The 25,549-nt window shown below is 43.3% G+C and overlaps 1 protein-coding gene across 5 annotated transcripts in view; it reads left to right on the top strand.

The window, feature by feature from the left end:
* The window catches only part of tasora (transcription activation suppressor a), a 38,303-nt gene extending 12,811 nt beyond the window's left edge, over positions 1-25,492 (top strand). For 2 of the 5 annotated variants that reach the window (XM_079511361.1, XM_079511360.1), the window contains exons 10-30: positions 20-123; positions 290-393; positions 1,707-1,779; positions 1,987-2,061; positions 2,324-2,505; positions 2,670-3,002; positions 3,679-3,826; positions 4,903-5,042; positions 6,317-6,449; positions 7,151-7,435; positions 7,911-7,970; positions 9,777-9,902; positions 10,602-11,794; positions 12,518-12,748; positions 13,381-13,503; positions 13,596-13,755; positions 13,973-14,081; positions 14,307-14,485; positions 16,221-16,367; positions 21,827-22,664; positions 23,964-25,492. In XM_079511361.1, coding sequence (XP_079367487.1) covers positions 20-123; positions 290-393; positions 1,707-1,779; positions 1,987-2,061; positions 2,324-2,505; positions 2,670-3,002; positions 3,679-3,826; positions 4,903-5,042; positions 6,317-6,449; positions 7,151-7,435; positions 7,911-7,970; positions 9,777-9,902; positions 10,602-11,794; positions 12,518-12,748; positions 13,381-13,503; positions 13,596-13,755; positions 13,973-14,081; positions 14,307-14,485; positions 16,221-16,367; positions 21,827-22,664; positions 23,964-24,783 — 5,563 coding nt within the window. In that variant the 3' untranslated portion in view covers positions 24,784-25,492. The remainder of the gene's footprint in view (positions 1-19; positions 124-289; positions 394-1,706; positions 1,780-1,986; positions 2,062-2,323; positions 2,506-2,669; positions 3,003-3,678; positions 3,827-4,902; positions 5,043-6,316; positions 6,450-7,150; positions 7,436-7,910; positions 7,971-9,776; positions 9,903-10,601; positions 11,795-12,517; positions 12,749-13,380; positions 13,504-13,595; positions 13,756-13,972; positions 14,082-14,306; positions 14,486-16,220; positions 16,368-21,826; positions 22,665-23,963) is intronic. The other 3 variants (XR_013790886.1, XM_079511362.1, XM_079511363.1) reach the window with 3 other exon arrangements.
* The last annotated feature ends 57 nt before the right edge of the window (positions 25,493-25,549 follow it).

Here is a 25,549-nt window from a genome sequence, read left to right as displayed (position 1 = left end):
GGCCGATATTTGTTTTCAGACCAGAGATGTTGGAAATTGGTTGCTTGATGTCTTTTGACCATGTGTCCAAGCTCCTCCCCCCTGCCCTGTTCTGCTGGAAACTATATGCTGGCAGCCATGAAGGTGAGGTCAAACTATCATTAATAACTGTAAAGGTAGTCCCACCAGATAGCCATGAGGTCACACATAACTGTCAGGTCAAAATGATGAAGCACTGACAACCAATAATAGAATGTATTAAAATGTCTGTTTGTATAATGGTAAATGGTGCTTGTGTGTATGTTTGTAGTTGTGAAGAATGACATGTTCTGCAGCCTTCTGGAGATGACTGAGAGAAGCAAGTCGGGCAATGACCTAAGCAGGCTGCTACAGCAGTTGGAGAAACACAAATTGGTGGGTACAGAGACTAAACTGACAATGTGTAGATTATGATGGAACCATCAAAACATGCAAGCCCCCGTCAACAGATACTGTAAATATCTTATTGAGAATAACAGATTAATGTTGAATAATGTTTTTTAATTGATTGAGTGAATACCTTATTAGACATAAATATGAAAACGGCAACAGAGTACAGTCAAACACTTGGTCTAAATTTATTTTTATTTTTTATCATCATTTATTTTGAGGATTTTCTTCTTTTTTACATAGACACAAAGACAACTTGGTCTAAATTAAGGATAGCACCCTTGTTTCCATTCGGCTCCATGTTGGTTTATGATGTTGGGTTGAGGGGTAAGGGTCTAATAATAAAATAAAGGTTATAGTACTAGTCCAGTTATATACACATGTGTTAAGTGACATATGTGTTAAGTAGAGTGTAGTCTCGCGTAGCCAGACAACTATTCCACAATCTCCGAATGCTATAGAGTCTGGAACTACACCTCCCGAAATCTGAGTACTTGATATATAAATATATATATATATGTTAATATATTTTCAATTATCTTTAGAGCTTATTTTTGTAATTCCTTTTCTGATAAGCAGTAAGCTATATATGCTTAGATGGTTTATATTTATATTTGGATAAAGTTGTGCGACTGTAAAGACGAAACGGAAGTGGGGAGAAGGCTCCACTTCCGCTTTATATTTAACTCATGATAGCTCTTCCGTTGCTCCAGATTGTATGATGGAAGCATTTGAAAATTGTGAGAGACAACAGTCTGGCAACGCGAGACTTAACCGTCTGCCCGCCGGAAACGAGGAACACGAGGGTGTAAATTAATAAACTAGCCCACCAAACCCGAGATTTTCGGGTTTGAGCGCTTGTATTCTTTAATCCATTTTTGATACGTTCGTAATGCTAGCTGATGTTGCTACCCGCATCAACACAGTGGGACACTGTGGCCACGGCCATTTTGAACATGCGCGTGCAACCACTTCCAGTCTAAGCCCACCATTCACAGCTCTGTATCTCAGAAACGACATTGAGGGGCCGTTTCTGGTGAATACAAGGGTTTTCAACGGGCTGTAACAGGCGGGCTGACACTCGAGGTCTCTTTTTTCAACCATCGACCGACACAACAACATCCGGGCAACATCACACACACAGCAGTTTGTCATTGTAATTACGGATTACGGGTTACGGATATTTGGCTCTTCAAAGTAAGTGTTACGCGCGATAAAACCTTGGCAGTACGCTATCGAGGGATTAATTAATGCTGGCGGTTAAAGTATTTTAAGTAGAGTGTGCCGTATGTCTGCAGGTCCTGGTGGATACACTGAACGACCGAGGACTCCTCTTCCTGCTGTCTAGTGAACAGATGGCCACACCTACTGGTAAGACATCCCGACACAGGACTGTATCTTTCATGTGTCATCCATTCTATTGCCGATCAAGTATTTGCAGAGGCAGAATACTTATATTTACACTGAGGATTTTACTGTGTAGTCTCCTGCCTCCCATAGTTTAATGTGTGTCCGTTTGTAACATAATTATGGCTATAATATAATAATGATAAATCATGTACTATGCTGTACTTCCAGAGAGAGGAGAAGGATGGAAGAGAGCTCTGCAGGCTTTGTTCATTTTCCCAGAGTCCAGAGATGTGGGCAGATCTGGTGAGCAGTACCAAAGTTATAACGTACACACTGCAGAATCGTGTTAATATACCACAGATGACTTTACTGTGCAGACACCTAATGACACATAAACATCAGAGTTCAGTCGACCTGATAGGGTTCAGAAACCAGTAGAGTATGGTGTTGTTCATCCCAACTAATGTATTCATTACATTTCCCCAAAGAGCATGTCTGACAATTGAAAAATATGAGGGTTACTAATATCTGTGAATAAACTGAATTATATTGTTACTTCCGGTAGTGTCTCCCTATACTTCCTCCCATGATGCCCCTGAGACTCCATCTGTGATTGGTAGGTTGTCTACCTTCCTGCCAGCATTACATCATGCCCTGGTGAAGGCCCGGGCCAACCCCCCCAGTGATCTCTCTGGTGGGGTTGTGAAACATGCTACGGACTACCTTTCTGGACTCAAAGACGGATTGGTAATAAATAATTGCATAAATAATAACCATGATAATGGTTGACAGTGATAGATTAACAACGATAACAACCATTGTAGTAGTAATAATAATATTCATACAGTAATATTCATGAATAGTTTTTAATTTCTGCCTACTTGTGCGTGTATGTGTGCATGAACGAGCAGACCCGCATCTACCCGATGGGTGAGTATGATGCCAAGCTGGACGACAGAGGAAAACTGTTTCCGGCTCCCAAACACCACAAGGCCAACATGGAGGGATACCTACGCAACTACCTGTACGGCCCAACTCTCTACATGCTCTCTGTGGCCCGGGCCAGAAACCTCCTCGTCACAAACCTGGGATCTGACTATCTGGAGCAGGAAAGGAAGAGGATGAACGCAGCCAGGCTGGGGGGCAGGCTTGCGGAGGAGAGGGCAGAGTTAGAAAAAGAGAGAGAGAGGAGTAATGGAGGAGCAGAAGAGGAGAGGATGCAGGACCAGACAAACTCTCAAAAGGTAGGGAAACTATTTTTGGTAATGGTAAGATTATTTATCAGAAGGAATAGTGCATTGTACAGTTTCATCCATCTTTACAAATTTGCCAGCAATGGGGGGTTGTCTCCCCCGTTAGTGAGAGTTTACTTGAGTTTTCTTGCCACTGTCTCTGCTGCTGTTCTTTCCTCTCGGCTGGCAAAATGAAAGGTGGTGAATTCACATTGTATTTATTTTGGACATGCATTGGAATCTTGTTTACATAGTGATACAGAATTACAATATTAGATACACTGACTAGGCCTTGATGTGCTGCCAGAAACACCACAGCAGTTAAGATAGCAATGTAAAAAAGGAGTCAGGCGAAGGATAACATCACAAAATAACACCCATCAATAACTAGAGTGCTGGAAATGTGGCAGATACAGAACAGCTTATAATCACAAATCTTTTGTAAGCTTTTATATTGTACTGGACCGACAAAACATAAAGCCGACCCAACTAATTAGTAAAAAAGAAATCACTATGAAAGTGTTGCTTTTTCAGTATGACATGATTAAATGGTATAATAACGAATTGTAGGAAACTGTAGTAGTACAAATATTATTACGGTATAAATACTAATAAGTCATTTTGAACCGATTAAAATGGGAACGTGTGTGTGTGTGTGTGTGTGTGTGTGTGTGTTTGTTTTTTTCAGGAAAATCTTTACAAGAAGTTAATGGATACAATGATGTCCCACCAGAAGAAGGGAGGAGAGGGAGAGATGGGGAAGAAGAGGAAGAAAGAGGAAGAGGTGACGGAGAGAACTTCAAAATACTTACGAGGAGGACAAGAAAGAATGCCAGGTGAGACACACTGGAGACAGGATAGCAGGTGAGACAGTGGCACATGGGACAGAATACCAGGCGAGACAGATGGACAGGCAGGTTAAGACACTTTATTGTAGTATTATTTTATTGTTCCCAGAGGGAAAATGGGTTATCATAGCAGTGTTAGCAAGGGTGAAAACATGTGAAACATTTCAACAGTTTATTAACAATGAATAGAATATATGTACAGTCTATATACAAAATTAATCTACAAATGAGTAACGGTCTATAATGAATAATATGAATAAACATGTACAATCTATCAACAGTTATTAGTATTTGGCAATCTATACATCCTAGTAGTAGTAATAGTCAGATTGACATCATAGAGTGCTGCCTGCCAGTAGGCCACAGAAGTACCTACACCATTTTTTTTTCACATCATGTTTTATACTTTGTGAACTTTTATTTTATAATGGAAGGCAATGTATGGGACTTTGATCGGGCTGAAATCTTACCAGATGTCATTGTCATGTTCTTATGATTAGAGAATGTGATTTTATTATCAATACAAAGTTATTACAAACATCAAAGGTCCGCCCGCACACTGGCCAGCTCGTCCTCCCTTAAGCCAATTTTGTTACAGGATGTGTTTGATCTGAATCTCTAGGTCGTCCTCAGGCGACAATGAATCACTTACAGAACACTGAAGTGAAGCAACTCCTTATAAACAATGTTTAGAAAGCCAGCATGACAGAATATTCACTCTGCTACTGTCTGTAAAGGTGCTAGGCTGGCAGCTCAGTCCTGGTGATGTGCTGTTTTAGGCTAGCCACCCTCTGTAGAGCCTTGGGGTGCGGCTTCCATACAAGCAGTTAGCCATTGTCTAGCCACCTTAACAACGGTGCCCACATAGTGTGACCAACATAGGTCCTCACTAATGTGAACCAAAAGGACCCTGAAGCTCAATTCCCACTGCAGCCCTGTTAATGGGAATGGGGGCATGTGCACCTCAGTAATGGACTGCAAAGTGCACAAATTGTGTGAATCCTTGGAGTGATTCTGAGATGCTTGATAAATATGGACCCTGCTCTGTGTGTCATGTCCAACAGGCGTCAACCAAGCCAATCCGAGCCCTCCAGAGGAGCAAGGAGAGGAGGAGAGTGAGCCCTGGACGTTTGACAGGCTGGCCACCAGGCTGCAACTGCCCACCAACTGTGACCTCGACCTGAGGACACACGAAGAGCTGGAGGTAACAATAACGACTAGAGATATGAAATTCCTCAATAAAACCAGATCTTTCAAGACCACCTGGTACCAAAACGGTCTACTACATATTACAAATACAACAAAGTGTGACATGTAACAGTGTTGTGGTTTATTGAACTGGGACGCTGCCCGTTTAGAATGGGTATGTTCTCACTTTCGTTCCCCTCCTTACCCCATCTGACTGGGTCCTTAATAAGGACCTTGACTCTTGTCTCACCCCCCCTCTGTCTTGGTCTTGACTTGGACTGGCTTTAGATGGACTCGAATACATCCCTATTTTTTCCTTTAATTGGTAGGATGTGTGTGTGTGTGTGTGTGTGTGTGTGTGTGTGTGTGTGTGTGTGTGTGTGTGTGTGTGTGTGTGTGTGTGTGTGTGTGTGTGTGTGTGTGTGTGTGTGTGTGTGTGTGTGTGTGTGTGTGTGTGTGTGTGTGTGTGTGTGTGTGTGTGTGTGTGTGTGTGTGTGTGTGTGTGTGTGTGTGTGTGTGTGTGTACACAATCAGTCTATATTGTGTATACTGTAGAACTTTGCCTCTTACAATGTTTGAGGTGCCAAACAAAACATATTTGTATCATGCTTCTGTACACAAGGTAACAACAAAGAACACCGTGAACCCTTGTAATTTTCACCCAGCTGATGCCTGCTCACAGTGCTCATCAGTCCCACTACTTGTGCAAACAGCTTCTTGACTCGCCCCTTTAATTGAGCCTGAATCTAGTTTGATCTCACATTTGATTGCAATTGTACAGTAATAATTAAAAAATCTAATTAACTGACATTATTACACATTAAGAGCATAAGCAGGGAGCAAAATGCTTCAAACCTGTTGAAAACAATTAGAAAAAGATGCCTCTCACTGCCTAGAAGCCATCTAGTGTAATTATGGCTCAGGAGGTACAGTAGCCGTTGGGGAATTAGAAGGTCTCCAGTTTGAACCCCAGCTTCTCCAGGCTATGTCGTGGTGGCCCTGAGCAAGGCTCTGAGCCCCTAATTGTTCCCCTGTGCACTCAACTTGAGCAACAAACTGCTGGGTCAAATACAGAGGGTAATTCAATTTCCCCTTGGGGATCACTACAAATCACTACACCCTTTAGTTTTCATACAGGTGTGTGGGAGTTCTGGGTTTGTCTCAGTCCTGGATAGGGTTGAACTAGTGAAATGAATGCCGGTACATCTCATCTGATCGATACATCTCATCTGATCGATACATCTCATCTGATCGGTGTGTGTGCGTGCGTGTGTGTGTGCGCGTTTGTAGGAACAGACACAAGGCAGTGTTAGTAGTTTGGACGAAGGGTTCAGTCCTGGCTCCCACTGTGGAGAGTCTGGCATGCGAGGAAGAGAGGTGGATGAACAACCAGAGATCCCATGGATTCTAATCCCCATAACAGGTCTGTCCTGGCTGTCTGTTTATCTTTGATTAACTGTGCCTGTCTGTCTGGTGTCTACCAACATGTTTTAATTGCCTTGCTGTTGAAATAATAATAATACATCTTATTTATAATGCCCTTTACATTCTTGCCAATCTCAAAGTGCTACAGGATTTAAAAGCAAGGCAAAAAAACCTGACTCTGCCACCTAGTGGCAGCAGTGAGTTCCTCTTCCTGCTCCCATCTGGTCTTTCTCGGGCAGAGACGATGTACTCTGAACTAAATCTGATCGGAGCGATATGCAGCCGCTAGAGGTGGGATCAACGCGAGACTGGTGACATATTCTAGCTGTGCCACAGCGCAAATGTAAACACAAGCTAACAAGACTACAACTCGAAATTAGTATGGAGATCAGATTTTTGGCCAGCTGCTTCCGGTTCATCGTTTCTGCTTGAGACCAGATCAAGGTAGGAGGGGGGAACTTGTGAACTCAATACTGCCACAATCTGGCGGAGACGGGTTGTAAAAACAGCATAAGCAACCAAACAGTTACTAAGGCTAAACTAAGAGTCAAAAATATATAAAAACAAGGAAAAGACAAAGAAAAAGTCCCAAGAGTACCTAAGAAAATGTCCAATACATGAGCCTTGCCTTGCCTCACCTATCAGTTTACCTGTTAGTTTTTTTTAAATTCCAAGTATGTTTTCCTTGTCCTGTGCCAGGTGTGAAACTAGAGGCGTATCACCGCATTCAGAGCAAACTCCCCCAGGACCCACGCTGCCATCATGTTGCCATGGCCTCAGCCAATGTGGCCTCAGCCAATGTGGTCTCAGCGCCAACAGCCAGACCCACGCCATCCCCTGAGCTCAGCCCTGCACCCTCTCCCACCCCCTCCCCGCCACCTAACGAGCCCGCTGTCACCCCTAGCGAAATCAGACCCTCTAACGAGGAGCCCAGCCCAGCTAATGAGCAGCGGTTAACCTCCTTGATCTCCAGGGAGTCTGCAGGTAATTGTTCTCAGCCTCTCTTTCCCCCTTTTTGCTTCTAGTCTACACAGTACTTTACAACTAGTACAATTACCTCACAGCGTTACTGTGTAGTAATTTACACAGTATTATGCAGTACTATAGAGTATACAAGACACAATCGATGCAGAATACATGCATGTAGAAATTCTTTGAGACAAACATTGGGAAATAAAATGTATGAAGCAATTATAGTGGGATTTGACCTTTAAGGCCACAAGTGTCTCCAGAGGCAAATAGTAGAAATCGCTTTTTTACCCGTAATTCAGTTGGACTGTATCCTTCAGTGTACTCAGTACCCAGGGCGAGAAATATTGGGATCATCATAGAGTTGCGCTCTACAGTAGAGCTCAAAAATGTAAATTGATCTGAAATGGCACATCATCAATGAGCTTTCTTTCCTGCTGTACCTTGTTTGATATTAATTCCCCCCACATTATTCATTCCTGCATTATAGGGCCTGATGTCAAGGATTCGCACTACTTACCCGCAGTTGATGGGAGAAATCGAGAAATTGGTAAGTGTGTGTGTGTGTGTGTGTGTGTGTGTGTGTGTGTGTGTGTGTGTGTGTGTGTGTGTGTGTGTGTGTGTGTGTGTGTGTGTGTGTGTGTGTGTGTGTGTGTGTGTGTGTGTGTGTGTGTGTGTGTGTGTGTGTGTGTGTGTGTGTGTGTGTGTGTGTGTGTGTGTATTTTGTCCCTTCAGGGGCTCTCCGTCTAGGGCGATAAAAGTGTTAATTTGAAGAGGTCTTATAATTATAATTTATTCATTTGATCTGGAATATATATGTTTTAAAAATCATTTATTTCATTTTAAGACTTATATTATTATTTTACAAAGGAAATCGTAATTTGTAATTAATACTTAATGTGTACTTTACAGTTAATGCATGTACCTCATGAATAAAAAGGCATTATATTGAGTCCTTTCAGACGGGGAGTGAGTGACGCAGGCGTTGTTGCCTGGATCAGGTCCAGGTCTGCTCATGATTGGCGCAGGACGCGTAGCGTAAAAACTAGCTCACCACAATCTAGGTCTAGTCGCACGCAGGCGTGTGCATGAAACGACCACGTGCGTGACAATTTCACAGGATTGTACCTGTGAAAATACACTTAAGACTTTAGCTTTGTGCGCTTGTGCGGCCATCAACGCCCCTAGACCAGCTACTCCTCCTACTCCTAAGCTAACCACCTAGCCTTTGCTTCTGCTCGTGTTTTCATCGTGCCCAGTTAGCATGGCTACCCCGCGGAAGGAGCCCGTCGCCGTCGTAGAGGAGCGGTTTTGATGCCTGTGTGAGCAGGAACACCATGTCGGGCATGGACAAACACGAAGTCTGTGTCACAGTTCTTATATGAAGCGACATAAAATCGCCCTATGGAGATTTCAATACAAATAAAAAACCTATAAACCTGTGTGTTGGTGCCCTCTACTGAAAGTGACGTCAGGACTTCGGTGCTCTATAACGCTGATGAGAGCACTACATCACGCAAAGCTTGGCCAATCAAATCCCAGATGTTACATTTGTGACATTGAACCAACACACACACTGAAGCTGGTTATATATATATATATATATATATATATATAAACCAGCTTCACTTGCCCTATTGCACAGGCCTTATCCTCAATGGACAAACATGACATCTTTCCATGGTTGCAATGTTGTTGCTTGGAGACGCATACACAAGTGCAACAAAGTTCCACGACCCATGTTCAGATGCCAGTCACACACCTGTCTGTGACATATGCGTGTGTGCGTGTGGCAGGTTTTGTGTTTTGTAAATGATATCTCTGTTGTAACAATATGGTTCTTGTCAATAACTTTTATAGAATAAAAGGATCCAGACCATTTGTAGGATGAGCAGCGCATCTGAGCATGTCTGTTGCGGCCATGAAAAATGATGGATCAAACAACTTATCATGCCGTTACTATTGGTACCTGGGTGGGCTCCGTGTCTCCCCATAGGATCCCACTCTGGCAGACCTCCAGGCCATTAAGTGGCCAATTCACTAATCTAATCCGAGGGACAGGCATTTTCCTCAAACCTGCTGGCCTGAGTCCTTCTGTTTTTTTTAAGATGTTTCCTGGACCTAGAGAGGGGAGAGCGGAACAGCCTTATGTTGAACTGCAATGCATGACTTACACCGACTTGGCTAGGTTACCCAGCCTGGTGGAATTATTCACTCCACAGAGCGCCCTTTTCTAGTTTGATACTGTGCCATATAGCCTAAACTGTATGTCTGAAATCATTTGTGAAACCCTTAACAGCAGCTCTCTTTCCCGCTCCGTCTCACCATGTCTCTCTCTTCTATCTCCTTGTACCAGAGAACAACCCAGACCCCTCCCCCCTGAGCTCTTTATTGTCTGTGATTGGCTCGGAGGGTTTGACGGACATTGACCTGAGGAGTGAAAGCCCTCAGGCTGCCATCAAGCTGCTCCACCTGCTGAAAGGTGATTAGAAACCTCAAATATTTAACCAACACAAGCATAGAATGAGCAATTGCACCTACAGTAACTTCAACTGTAAAGTTCGTTCACAGTTGGCAACATAAGGGCATTCATGATAAATGTAAATATTTGATACATTTTTCCAAAGAAAGAATGGCTACAGCCATTCGGGAAGTGTAGCTACCACGGAACAAAGATCACACGTTATTTTACATACCCGTTCTTGTGCTCTGCTGTCAGATATGGCATTGCCTGACTCCTGGTCAAAGCAGTGCATGCAATCTTTGCATGCTAGGGTGATGAATCACCTCCGCTTCGCGTCGGTGGTTAAACCCCCTGTCGGTGAATTATCTCCCGACAATGACCACCTAGGCAGATATTATCCCTTACTAAAAACATTCCACTTTTTCAGTGCAGCAGCTGCCTGTGCAGACCTTTTATTTTAACAAATATAGCAAGGCCAGTACCACCCACATCTTGAGACGGCACAACTTGGCAATTAATACTGCAATGCAAAAAGTAAATGGCCCATAATTATGTGTACATATGCAGCCTGACAAAGTAATTGCATGCGAAAACAGTGCACCAACCCAGCCACCCCCACTAAGAACATACAAAATTGCCAACTCATAATATTCCGTGCCTGGCTGCAGAATTCCATCGATAACAGTGACATTACAACTAACAATCTGTCCCCTGCAGAAGCGACAAAGGAGAGCCGTGGTGAGATATCTATCCCTCCATCTGCGCCTGCATCCATCCCTCCATCTGCGCCTCCATCCATTCATCCAACTCCAGAGAAGCGGAGTAGAACCCCGTCACCTCGACCCACCCTGGAGCAACAAGAGGTTGCAGGAGGGAAGGAGGAGGTAGAGGGAGCAGTACAATTGGAGAAGAATGAGGAAATGGGAAAGGGAAAAGAAAGCAATCAAGAGGAAAAGAAAGACACGGAGGCGATAGAGCAGGAGGCGGAGGTGCATATGGTTGAAGAGGAGGGGCAAGGGGTGGGAGAAGTGATAGAAGTACTGTCAGATGAGGAGCGAGGAGGAGGAGAAGTGATAGAAGTGTCGGATGATTCTCCTCCATCCTCTCCTACTCCTGCTGCTCCTTGTCCCCGAGATGTTGACTGCATCATAGAGGATCTCATGGGAAATTTCTCCTCTGATATACAGCACCTCTTGCAGGAGGAGAGCACAAACTATACCTCTATGCAACAGTTCCCACCGCTACTGCTACACAAACATGCCAGGCTGGCTCAGACACATCTGACGATAGCGCCATTTTCTCAGTATGTTACCTTCTACAGCAGCAAAATCCCTGGCATCCCTGTCCAGCCCTTCGTTAGCTCACTACGGGATAGCATGAATGGCGTAGTCCAGGACTTGGAGCCCAGGTGGCCAAGCAACCAAGCTAATGTCGGCACTAATGCTGACGCTAATGATACTTTGGCAAGCAGTGTCAGTTTCTTTGTGGCCGGCATCAGGGCGGCTACGGCTAACGTATCCAGTACTGAAGCTAATACCACTAACTGTACTGGTTCTACCGCAGTTACTGTCGCATCAGTCGGGGAATCCCCTTCACTAGCCAAAAGGCCGCACTCACAACAGCAAAATAACAGAACAGAACTTTACAACGGGGACCTCTCACCCTCTCTTCCTCTCTCAAGCACCTCTGTCTGTTCGGCTGCCTACGATTCTTCCACTAAAAGTGTGGAAGGGTCTATTTTATCTGGACCTCACCACCGAATACCTACCTCCGCTCACTCGCTACCACAACAACACATGGATATAGACAACAGCAGGACATTTGGACATGAGGTCAGTTTGTCGAGACTAACCGAGGAGAGCTGCAATGCCGGTGATGTCAGGATGTCCGATAATGACAGTCTTCACAAGGTATTGTACTTCTTTGAGTGTTCTCCTTTAGTATGTGTGTGTGTGTGTGTATATATATATATATATATAAATAAATCGTTAGCTCTTTCTCTTGCGCGTGTGTGAAAGATTTTGACTGAATTACCTGTGGGTAGCCCGAATCCTTTATCTACCTACCTGTTGGAATTTGGGCGTTTCACATTAGTTTTTGATGATTGATTGACAGGATTCTTTCCCCATGCTCTGGAGGGACGGTCACAGCAACATGGTGACTGGCCAGAGACAGCCATGAACAACCTTAGCCGTCATCACAAATCAGTGGCGCCGTCGGGACGTAAAAAGTGGGGGGACAATATTCGAGATGGAGAGTTGAGACTAGAGAGCAACTGCACGTAGGGTAGGCTATATAGCCAGAATTCTCATTGCGGCGAGAGGCAAGCATGCAGCGGCAGCCAATACACGACGATATTGTTCCAAAATGGAAACTGAATTTCAGTGTTTGTGAGATGTGTTACTACTAGACACCTTTAAAAACACATTGGTGAAGAAATGTATTGGTAAGGAATTTATTCCCAGATTGGACATAGTTCTGATAATAATATTCTCTGACTATATATACACAACCTTGAAAGACGCACTACATAAACCCAGACACAGTACATACAATCAGACACAATACATTCACAAACGGAGAGACACACACTTGAATACAGGAGATTAACTGTTCTTTTATCATGACAATAGCTTCCTCTAGGAGGAAGCCTGCAGGGGGATGTGAATTCTGGCCCAGGGTCGGTGTCTCTGATTGGGCTAGGCCAGGGTCCGGCTCCCCCCGACATCAGATCCCTGATCAGCCAACTACAGCCAGAGGTGTTCAGCAGCCTGGAGGAGATTATCAAAGATGTGAAAAAGAACTCTGTCCAGTTCTACATCCACAGTACTGAAGAGTATGACATGCACTATGACCACATCAAGGTATTCATAATAACCATCATAAACCATGGTATGCAGCTTTAATGCATAGAGCAGTGGTTCCCAAAGTGGGGTCCGGGGACCCCCAGGGATCCTTGAGGGAGTTCCAGGGGGTCCGCACACTGTTTCTCTGCTCCCAGGATTTTTTTATTTGTACAACGTTTCGACCCTTGTGGGTCTTTACCTGACGAAGACCCACAAGGGTCGAAACGTTGTACCAATAAAAATGTCCTGGGAGCAGAGAAACAGTGTGCGGACATCCCTTCCTTTTACGTATATTTTTGACTAGCACCTGTAGAATTTCTGGTGCGTGCTTCCTGTTGGATCCTAGTTCCAGGGGGTCCCCAGCTAAAATATAGTTTGGAACCAAATGCAGTTGTTACACTGAGTTAAATTAACATTGATTTGACAATATAAATTGGGGGTCCCAGAGATGGAAATGCCATTAAATGGGGGTCCGTAGACTAATGCATGTCAAACTGGGGGTCCTTGAAATTAAACGGGTTGAGAATCTCTGCTAGGGCCATAAAAATCTTCTCGTATGGGGGTCCCTGGCATATCTTTTCAAATGGGGTTCCGCGTGTCTAATTACAGTAGTGTCAACCGATGCTAATCATGATGACAATGTGTTGCAGGATCATCTGTTGAAGCAGGGACATACAGAGCAGAGTCCTATCACCTTCATGGAAAATGAAAGCACCGAAGACAGACTGCTGATCATAATACAGAACAAAGATATAGAAAAACACATAAACAAGGTACCGGTTATTAACTTAACTGACTGATTTTACTGGTTTACTAACAGACTGAATGGTTTCCTTACTGACTTGATGTGTATTTTTGTGTTAAGATTCCAGGTCTGATGCGTTTGAAGCAGCGGCCCTCTGTAGTGTTTTATGGTGTTGACACTGTGGATGACCTCAGGAACAACAGCCCCAATGAGCTGTTTGTCTCCGGAGGCTGCATTGTCTCAGATGAGTTTGTCCTCAACCCAGATTTCATCACACATGGTGAGGAGACTGTGTGTGTGTGTGTGTGTGTGTGTGTGTGTGTGTGTGTGTGTGTGTGTGTGTGTGTGTGTGTGTGTGTGTGTGTGTGTGTGTGTGTGTGTGTGTGTGTGTGTGTGTGTGTGTGTGTGTGTGTGTGTGTGTGTGTGTGTGTGTGTGTGTGCGCGCGTGCGCGTGCTCTCCTGTGTCTCTCTGAGAATGGTATGTGTTTGTTGTGCAGAGCGTCTGGCAGCCCTGTTGATGTTCCTGGAACAGAAGAGTTCACCAGAGTGTCTGTGGAGATGGAGAGTTCACTTTAAAACAATGAAAAAACTTAAGGAACAAGCTAGGTAATTTTTTTTAACTACCATTATAACTAATATACTATTGTTGCTAGACTTTGCTACTTTTGTCTACTCCCACTTCTATATATCCTACTACTCTACTACCTGTAACTACTGCTTCTAACTTAACTATTACTATTACTGCAATATTTCCTACTATATGTAGTAGTTACTGTCTCACCATTTTTTAAATTGACAACATCAACGATGCATGTCTTTGTGTCTTAACAGATTTAAGCGTGAAGCTAAAAGCCTATTGGAAGTGCTGACAAACTATCAGAAGCGCTTGATTTTGGAGATACTCCCCTATCATCATTGTGACAGGACAAGCAGCAAATCGCCTGAGCTGGAATGTCTGATAGAGCTGCAGGCCAGATACACAAGTCACCGTCATGTTATATTCTTAACAGGTACAGTACGCACACATACACAGCATAATATTGTACAGTATACAAGGACACATTATTAACAGTGTATTTCGTTTCTCATTTACACCTGTTGAATTAGATTTGTTTATCAGAGTTGCAAAGTCCTTTTAGCTAAATTTGCTGTTTTTAAATGAAAAGTCTGAGATCCATTTTTGCCTGAAACACAATTTTCAATTGTCAGATCGTATTTGCCAGTTCATGACAATTCTACTAGCCAATAGTCTCACCTCTGACTCAATCACAGTGCGCTGCTGCTCTCTTCTCCTCTCCTCCACTTGAAAATAGATTGCACGTCACAGTGTTGCTTGATTATGACAAGAATATGGTGACATAAAGTTTTGATTGAAAATGAAACCGTTCATTTGACCTTGAATGATCAGGCATAATCCATGAGCATTGCAAAACATGCATGTTTGTCAAGCCATACGAAAGTAAGCGTTTGACTTCCGTTCAGGGGACTTCAAAATAAGAGTGACTTTATATGTAGTAAGTAGACGTTTTTTGTTGAATAATGTTATAATGGTGATGCACTTTATCAGGAATACCTTGTATTTTTGTGTTTATCAAACAGTCATGAACAGCATGGGAGCCTGTTAGCATTTGTTTTTCAAGCTGATGCAAATATTTAGTGACTAGAAGTGAACATATGAAGTGAATATCTTTCAAAATGTTCTCCACAAGAAGCATGCCCCCCCCCCCAGTGTTCTACTTTAACCCACTGTGGCGACAGTGGGTCACGGACACATTTTCATGGGTCACGATTATTATTTATTTAAAATAAATTAAAAATATATTTTATGTTGTACTTACACTTGCTGAAAATGTTATCAGTTTGTACGTACACCTGATCTATTTGAACGCCCTGTTTATACTGTATTTACACTTGACCAATTTTAACTTTTTATCTGTTTATACTTACACCTGGATCAGATGAATTTGTAACTCTAAATATGTTTACATTTATCTTATCTTATCAATTTGTCTTAGTTTACATGTTTTTATTTGTATAAATTTGTGTCATTATCACAAGGAGCATCTTAGAATGTAGTTATGACTACTCTCAAATCAAATCTATTCCAGTTCTTATTCATGAGCTTTATCAGATATCATCTCTCTTTCTTTTTAAAGTGCCTGTTGATTTAACAACAACAATCTATGGTTTATGGTATTTATGTATCCTTCAAAACACCATTTCGAGACATTCTCCAACTACACATACGAGATAAAGCTCATATAGAGTTCTTAGTGCAGAACCCCATTATGATAGTAGTACTTGGAGGCTAATCTATGTCAGTACTATGATGTCAGAATGATGACGCACAGATCTTAGAGTATATATGAATAGAGACGGCACCCGGATGAAACCCTGAGGCGAAATGGACATAGTGGCCGAATTTGATATTGCAGCGTGGGCCCAAACACATGAACACGCTGGTCCGTTGACTATCATTGTGCACGCTCACGATGACACGTGAACGCTGAATGCCTGCAATGATAGTCAGCGGCAGTGCGTTCATGTGTTTGGGCCCAATCCATCCCAGAATGCACTCTGTTCCTACCCAGAATGCACAGTGAAATCGCCTCATGCGCTTTTGAGCAACTTAATGCAAGTGGATGGGAGGAGAACTCGGGTGCCGTCTCTATTCATATATACTCTAAGGCACAGATACACTCAGATTCTTTGAATTTATAGTATATCTTACCTTTTTCCTCCCAGAACGTCGTTTTGAGATGTTCCCCAACTTCTCCAGCAGTGGCATCATTGTTGCCAATATCAATGACATCACACACAACTTCAACAACGTGGTCGGTTATCATGGCAGCAAGTCACAGGCAATTCCAGATGACCTCTTGGATCTCAAAGGTGAGAGCTGGTTGAATAATGTAGACTTCTGTTATGGAATTATAGGACAGTATTTTCACTTACAGTTTTTCATTTTAAAGCTGCAATCCGGGACTTACCGGTAATACATTATTTAATCCAATATATAGTATATTATTGAGTTTGTTAATACAATTTAACAATATAATATATAGCACATGTTGGAGGTGGTCTCTCCCTACTCTCCCATTGAGTAATTATGACCCTGGTGTCAGGTAAAGTGTAATACATGCTCCATTTGAGTCGAACATTTGTTCGGAAACGGACGTCCGAACATTTGTGGGAATGTGGGTGATTTAACTACAAATTGATTGATGGGCAGTTTTAAAACGGAAGTAGATGGAGGTTTAAATCCAGGGTGTTAACAGTTGCAATTGCCTCTTCATCGGGAGAGGACATAATCATGAATCGTAGCTTCAAGGTACTAGACGCGAGGGGGGTGCATACTTAGTTTAGACTAGTCATTAGTTAGACATAAGGTTGGTGAGGGGTGCGTTAAAACGACTGGATTAAGGTTGGTGAGGGGTGCGTTAAGGGTTGGGAGAGGGTTAGGTTTAGGTGTGCTGCCCCGTGGGAGGTTAGGGTTAGGTTTCTGGTTTAAGGACTTCAGTGTTTTGTACCATACTATTGTATGAGTACAGAACAAAGAATGTTTGCTTGCGCCATCTTTGTTGAAGAAGAGTCTGGGCAATTAAGATTTAGTCTTACTAGAAGTACTAAAAGTTTCTCAATCTTATATTTAGATTTAGTCTGGCTTAATCTAGTCACCTCTGAGGTAGGTTTCTGGAGGTCTGAAGGTTTGAGATGTGTTGTAGTAGCACTAATGACTGGTCTACCCAACTGCACCCAGACAAGGTTGTGTTTTAGGATTGAGGCCGACATAATTATTAGTACAATAACGCTGGAGTTTCCTCCCCCCCTTTGTGTGTGTATATGTACGTCTGTCGTGTAACACAAACAACTGCGAATCTGATCAGGCGGGAGTGGCGGGACAGAAGCGGAGGGAGGCTGCAGGAGGAGTACAGCTTTTCCAGGCACGAGCAGTTAGGAGGGCAGGGACAGGAGAGGTCAAAGGGAAGAAGGGTCCTTCGCTGTCATAAATATCCAACAATGCAATGTGGCAGTCACAACGACCAGAATATACCTGGTGGACAGTGAGCAAACCTCTGGCGTAATGTCATATTCAAATAGAAAGGTCGCAATTTAAAAAAAATTGCAAAGTGTGGTTGCAGTCGCTTACATAGTCCAACTTGGACTTTTAGATCTTCCCATGTTAAGTGAATGGGGGAAAATTAATTTACTAATTAATTAATATCAATTAAACTATACAACATTTCTCCTAGCAATGAGCAAGCACACCATTCCCGATGAAGTCCTCACTAATAATAAATAAAGTGTTACAATTACAATAGTCTGGTTGCCCACACTAATGAATGAAAAGAAAAGGTAAGGGGAACAATGGTATGGTTGCCCATAGGCAACCACACTAATAAAGTGTTACAATTACAATAGTCTGGTTGCTCTTTGGGCAACCACACTAATAATAATAATAAAGTGTTACAATTACAATAGGCTGGTTGCACTAACTAGCTTTGGGGATGCGTCAGAGCTGGATTCCTGAATGGGAAATTCTGGGCACAAGCCCTGCAGGGCCCAAAGAGCAGGGTGGCACTGTAGAAAATTAGGCCAATTAAGTCAGAGGCATTCACCCTGGAAATCTTAATTATAGCGGCTCTCATATAATGTTATGTATTGTTACATATACAAATAATAAAGTGGTGAAAGAACATAACCAGCTGATCAGTCAGTCTATCATATGATTCTAAAGTAAAGGGCCCCAGCACGAAAAGCTACTATAGTGTACCCGCATACGGCCTGTTTTGAAACCGAATATACAAAAGATATTTTGACACTACTTTTCTTTCACTTAAAGGAGGAAACTGATGACAAAAAGAGAGAACTATGACTCATTTCGACTTCATGTTGACATATCCATGGTGCAGTAGATCATATCATGGAGATGCGGTCCGGTACGCTCTTAACCCATTTAGACCTGAAGACGTTTCTGCAAATGTCTTCTAAATCCTGACAGTTTTCTGAAAAGCCTATGTTTCTATGTCAGTCGTTCTTAAAGTTTTTCATGCCAAGGACCCCAAAAATATATGTAATATGCCGCCGACCCCATCTGAAAATATGTTGTTCCAGGGATCCCCCATGAAGCAAAGATTGAGTTAAAAACGATCGCTCTGACAGAATATATATTCAAAGATTTGCACCACATTTTCTCGATTTTTCAAAAATAGCAGACCGATATCGCAATATTTGGCATAAATACAGAGATATGAAATTTTGTCCATATCGTGCAGCCCTACTTGTAATCCAGAGCCCATAGAGTATAGACAGAGTTACGACAACTCCGTTCACTTCATGGGGCCAGTCCTCTTCTACATAGACTTCTATTGGCGAATAGGGACACCGGAAGTTTACAGAATCTATTGTAGTCGATAGGGCTCGCGCGAGTACATGAACCACGTGACCGGGCTGTTTTCTGCCCCCTCAATGTCGCAACTCTGTCTATACTCTATGGCTCTGTTGTAATCCAAACGTACATGCGTGTGGGTATAGGGATAGGGGGGTAGGGTGGTCTGGCTGGGTGTATAAGGAAGCAAAGTTACTATATTTACGCAGGGTAACTGGACTAAGCATCAGATACTTGTTTACAGCCAGGCCCTGCTCATAGAACATTTCATGGTAGTGGTTCAATGCCTTGCTCAAGGGCACTTCAGCGGTGGTAATTTTAACGTGCCGGTCCGGGGATACGAACTGGCGACCTTCCGGTATCAAGACCGCTCCGCAAACCGTTCGGCCACCGCTGCCACAAATGACTTGACTAACGCGGCCTGAATGATTCAGCCCTGCAGCCCTGGTGTGAGATATGATCTGGACAACAGATGTCAATATGAAGTTGAGGATAACATTGACCACTTCTGTGTCTTAGTCATACTTCTCTCTCCTTTCTTTCGTAATCTTTTTTGTCATCAGACGGACAGCTTGGTCATATACTTCTCTCTTTGTTGACGTTTTGTTAACTCATCCTCCTGCCGTTAACCCAGTGGTGGAAGTACATTTACTCAAATACTGTACTTAAAGTACAATTTTGAGGTATTTGTACTTTACTTGACTGTATTCCAATTTCCAATACATTTACATCTACTCCACTACATCTCAGAGCCAACATTTGTACTTTTACTCCACTACAATTATTTGAAAACTTTAGTTACTAGTTACTTTGGAGATTTACATTTTGATTAGAAAAACATACATTACTGTAACCACTTCAACCCTATATACATTTCGACCATTTGAAAATAGCTGATCTACAAGCTCACAATGCGTCGCGATGCGATGCATTGTGTGCGACCTCTCTTTTCTATTCAAATATGAATATAAACTGGAAAGGTTGCAATTTTGAAAAAGTGCAAAGTGTGGTTTCCGCAGTCGCTTACATAGGACCCTCCCACTAATATTGCCAGCCAATTACAATGTCGCGTCACCCCTGTGAAAGTAATTCGAGGGGATTTATGCCCCCAAAAATCATGTTTTTTGCGACAAACGGTTATTTTTTTTGCATTTGTGGCGCCCCCTATGGATGAAAATGGAATTGCTTTTGGCTTTTGGTTGATTAAACCACCCACGACATTTGATTCAAATTTGGAGTTGATTGGACGTTTGGTTCGTGATTTGTGGCATTCTTTGTAAAATAGGCCCCTCCCACTAACTTCGGAAGCCGATTACGGCCGAACGATACGCACTATCAAAATTCCGCCTGTGGTGTTTTCATCGGAACAGTCCAGAGATCATGTGTACCAATTCTTGTGAGATTTGGGCAAAATCTGTAGGAGAAGCAAAAAGTGTGTTTAGGAGAAAATTCAAAATGGCGGAAAAACTATCATGACGAAAGCCAGGGAAAAAATAATTTCGATTTTACGAACTACGGTTCAAGAGTTATAAGCCAAAACGTAAATGGGCTGTTATAGCACCACCATGAGGCCGACCGTTAACATTATAAGTTGATTAATTTTAGTAATTATGAACCTACCCTCCAAGTTTTGTAACTATAGTGATTACAGTCTCTGAGGAAAAAATACTTGAATGTGAGAAAATGCGAAAAATCGCATTTTCCCATTCATGTCAATGGGGAAATTTAATTCACTAATAAATTAATATCAATTAAACTATACAACATTTCTCTTAAAAAAATACAAGCACATCCTTCCCGATGAAGCCGGTCAATTTGAGATATGGCTCAAGTGCGTGCTGCCAAAAAAAGGTTACTCTAGTGGAATAAAGAAAGTGTTACAATTGCAATAGTTGTTTGGGCAACCACACTAATTATTCCCCGCCATTGGCGTGGATCTACGTCAGATATTAATTCAGCGGTCTACCGTCGTTGGCGTAAATGTACGTCAAATGGTCCTTTACAGGCCCGCCGCCAGGCATACGCACAGTGCGCAAACATATCATGCGTAGGGAAACCAAATGGTCAGCTGCGCCCCTGGTCCTTTATAGTGTTTTATGATAGCTCACCGTCGTAATGCTGCATACATTAGCATTGGGTTGCTAAGCAATGAAGTAAACAAAAACTGTACCGTAAGCAAGATTGCCGTGCGCATTCACTCGTTGTTGTAAACATCTTTATTCAACGGCCCTCAGCCACAGTAACGTCTTCTCCAAGTGAAAGTATATATTTGTGTCCGTCACACACTGAAAAAGGTTAACATGTGAATTAATACTGTCAGGGAATGTAACACACACTCACTCACGTGCGCACGCAGAGAGAGAGAGAGAGCACGGACAAGCACGCGCACAATGGAAATTTTTAATTACCAATATTTGCAACATCTGGGTGGGATTTGCTTGCATTTAACATTGTTCCTCTAGTTTATTAAACTGTGATTTATTTCTCATTCTCAATTTATAAAAAAAGTAACTCGGTACAACAATAACATTAAAGCATCATAGTCACAATTAACTTCACTAATACAAAACAATATAATAATCATAGGACTACTAACGTATTTTTAACCTATTACTAACTTTTTCTTAAAAATAATAAGTTTATATATTTTTTTTATATATATATTTTATATATTTATATATATAGACTCCTGAAGGAACGAATTTGGCAAACCTGAATAAATGACAAAATTATCAACAAAGGCATAATATGTTGACCCCTTGGGCACTCAACCTGTGGCCCCATTTCTACAACCAAATCCCGGCTGTGCTGATATACAGTTATAACAGCACAACCTTGAGTGTGATATTGCTTAATTACTGTATGTGTAAGCGATCTTAAATGGCTATGGGTGTTGTTGTGTCCATGTTATTATAAATGTGTGTGTATATAGACTCACAGATTTGTGTGTTGTGTTCACCAGGTGTGGGAAGTAGTCAGCCGAGCACTGAGGACTCTGCCTTGGGTTCTGACCTCTCTCCTCCTTCCCGCGATATCTCCACATCTTCCTCATCTTCCTGCACAGACCATCACCCTCTTCCTCCTCACCCCCTCCCTCCCTCCGTCTCTGACCAGCCGACTCCCAGACAAAGTGCGCCTGGCTCTGCATCCTCTCACCCTCCCTCCTCTGCCACCTTGTCGTCCTCTGGTGAACTAATACCCCTGCTTCCATTGGACACAGATTTCGAAGCTCTGCGAATGGCTATCTCACAGTTCAGGGAGGAACGGCGGGTGCGTAGACAGGAGCAGCAGGAGACGCCGGGAGTGGAGTTTGGCGTCGGTCCCCACAGCAGCTTCCCCCTTGACTCTAATAGCTTCTCCCCTGTGGGAGGACAGGTTGAACAAATGTTGCATGTTGCAACATTTGTTCAACGTAGAGGCTCCAGTACACAAATCCAAGTCACCCACAGCAAGACAACAGAGACCCTTGACTCTGAGCAGGCGGCACAGAAGCAGAAAGAGGCTGTAGGAGTACAGCTTTCACAGACCGGAGCTGTTGGGAAAGCAGGGACAGAACAGGTGAAAGAGAAGCCTGGAAAGCTGTCGGACAGCGAGACCATTTTTAGTGACAGTGACATGTCACTATGTGGCTCTCAGGACAGCTCAACCGTTCAAAGTAAAAACATGGCCACTCAAAACATAGATGCTGTTGCCACAGTGCCCAATAGCCACTCGGATGCTGCGGGTTTAGCCACTGGCAACAGAGATGGAGGGAATGCCAGCAGTAGCTACACTAACCCTGCTGGGGGAGACAAAGCCAGGTCCGTGACAATAACCATTCCTACAGTTTCAATTCGATACACATGCACACATAGAGCAAAAATAATTATATACTTTATCCTTTTTTCAACTTTCGACTTCTGAGGGGAGTCGACTTGTTAACCCTAGAACACTAAACCCAACTTTTGTCACACCATCACTAAACCCGGCTATATTTTACCCAATGTAATATATTCCATAAAGAATATTTCTCATCAAAATATATTAAAGTACAGCAATACATGGCAATTTGAGGTACTCTTCTTTAATATTTCAACATAAAATTTAGATAGCATGGGGGGTCTTATCATAGGGGGGCTCATGTCTCATGTTGCGCAGCTAATTAATTAGAGCGACAGAGGTGTGTGTGTGTGTGTGTGTGTGTGTGTGTGTGTGTGTGTGTGTGTGTGTGTGTGTGTGTGTGTGTGTGTGTGTGTGTGTGTGTGTGTGTGTGTGTGTGTGTGTGTGTGTGTGTGTGTGTGTGTGTGTGTGTGTGTGTGTGTGTGTGTCAATTTAACAAAGGTGCAGACGATCAGAAATCAGTATAGAGTGATCGACGTTTGCGCTACTCTATGCCAAATTGAAGTGGAAATAAAAACGTCTGTGTTTCCGAGGCTACATAGGGACAGACTGACACAGGGACATACATAGCCATTTAAAGGAGTGGTGTGCACTGCTCAAAAATATTCATAAAACAAAAAAAGAATTGAGCTGTGAACTTGTCCTTTGGTCCACCCATTCCTGGCACATGTGAGAATGGTCCAGTGGAAAAGGAAAAGCCCATTGTGGGAGTATGGGATTTCTAAACCCGGGTGAAATTCACTCGAACATCTGCCTGTAGAAAAAGAAAATCACACTGAATTACATGTGAAGTTCTTATCATCATACATTAGCCAATCAAATCATCACATTCCATGCTCAAACACACCTACACACAAAGCTGTGCATAGGAGTGGCTGGTGCCCCTCAAAAACAGGGATGTGGGCAGGGAAGCAAACCTACCTTCTATGATGTCACTGAGCATCATTAAGCTACCCAAGGACTCACCCACCTCAGACATCAGGCATTATGTAAATCACAAACGTCTGGGTGATGCATGACATGTGCACTTGCATCATAAGTGTGCAGTCTCTCAATTTGTTTACGAACGCCTGCTTTGTTTTGTGTATACCCCAGGATGTTACTGAATATGTAGGCCATCGCATCCTCATCTACATTATGGGTTGTTCTGATCTTAGCGGTCTGTCTCCTTGTTTTCATCCCAACAGTCTGACTTCTTTGTTTTTTTTCTCTGATTCTAGCGATGACCGGCCAATAGGAGGACTAGTGGCAGCAGCTCCTGGCAACGTGGACAACACAGGAGGAGTACCCAGCATTGCCACCAGGGTACCGCCTCCTGGCCGGGTGAACAACACAACAGCAATACCCAGCATTGCCACCAGGGTACCGCCTCCTGGCAACGTGAACAATACAGCTGTAACGAGGACTGTCACCAATGTGGCAGCAACTCCTGGCAACGTGGACAACACAGTAACGGGTTGTGTCACCACGGTAATGCCTCCCGGCAACATGGCCAACACAGCAGCAGTACCCAAGATTGTCAACTCGGTAACAGCTCCCGGCAACATGAAGAACACTACCGTACCACGGAGTGTCACCAATGTGGCATCAGCTCCTGTTAACGTGGACAACACAGTAACGGCTCCCGGCAACGTGAACAACACAGCAGCCGTGACCAGTGGTGTTCCCACGGTAACCACTCCCGGCAACGTGAATAACACAGCCGTGACAAGGACTGCCACCATGGCTACTGTCCCCCGTCCGCCTCTGCCGCGACTCCAGCAGCTCCAACAGCAGATTGTACAACACCAGAACCAACTGCAGCAGCAAAGTCGACACCTCCAGCCTGGCTCTGGACTCCTTGGCCCTGGTTCCTTCCACCAACACAACCCTCTACTGGGGGCCGGCTTCGGAGGGGCTCTACTGGGCCCAGGGCCAGGGCCCATGTCGTTTAGGCATCCTTTCATGTGGGGTGTCCCAGTGAGGGGCCCCTCCAACCCTGCTATTCAGGGCAACAGCAGGTTCAGAGGATGGCCCAGGGGTGGATTTAACGGAATGTAGGGGGAGAGGAGAAGGGGTCACTCAAAATGGATACCGGGGTACCTCACAGACGCGAAGGGGCCTTTCCTCCCCGATACCACACACATTTGGTTACGCCCTCTCACTAACAGTAACCACCATATCCGTCAAATTCAAAACCAGTCGACAACACTAACGTGGATTGCTACCGTCACCTGATAATCGCCATTATTTTATCTTTTAATCCTTTACCATCAACCATCATTCTAATTCAGCTGTTCAAATTTTATTTTTTATGTTGAAACATAACGATGACTTTATTAACATAACTGTTTGGACATGGAGGCTTTTGTGCCTGTGACAAACTACTCCCAAACAGCACCAGCGGATTTAGTTGTAATCACCCACGTCTCCTTATTCAGAGGCAGGAGTGGCCATGAGACGAGTTGGAGTTGCAAGCCCCCAGGTATGACAAAAGAGCAAAATGGCTGCTGTGTATATATGGTCGATCTGGGTTACAACTTTAAGTTAATTGGAGAGCCCATTTGTATATAGTTTAATTTTCCTGAAGCACTTTCCTGAAGCACTTCCTGAAGCACAGTGTGTTATATAAAAACTTGAAATCGTTCAGCAGGAAAGTGTCCAGCACCTTGCCCAACGATCCTACAGTCTACGCGGTTGGAATTTTTTACCTGAGACAATATTTCCATTATAGGACTTGGCAAACATGTCCTCTGTGAAACAGAACACCTAACAACAAAAAGAAGAAATGCATGACAAAAAGTTAACAATTCAAAGTTTGAGTTTT

The sequence above is a fragment of the Electrona antarctica genome, assembly GCF_951216825.1.
Source record: "Electrona antarctica genome assembly, chromosome: 9".
In the NCBI taxonomy this organism is placed as follows: Eukaryota; Metazoa; Chordata; class Actinopteri; order Myctophiformes; family Myctophidae; genus Electrona; species Electrona antarctica.
Note: the sequence above shows the minus strand (reverse complement) of the source record. Positions and strands in the feature narration are given on the sequence as shown.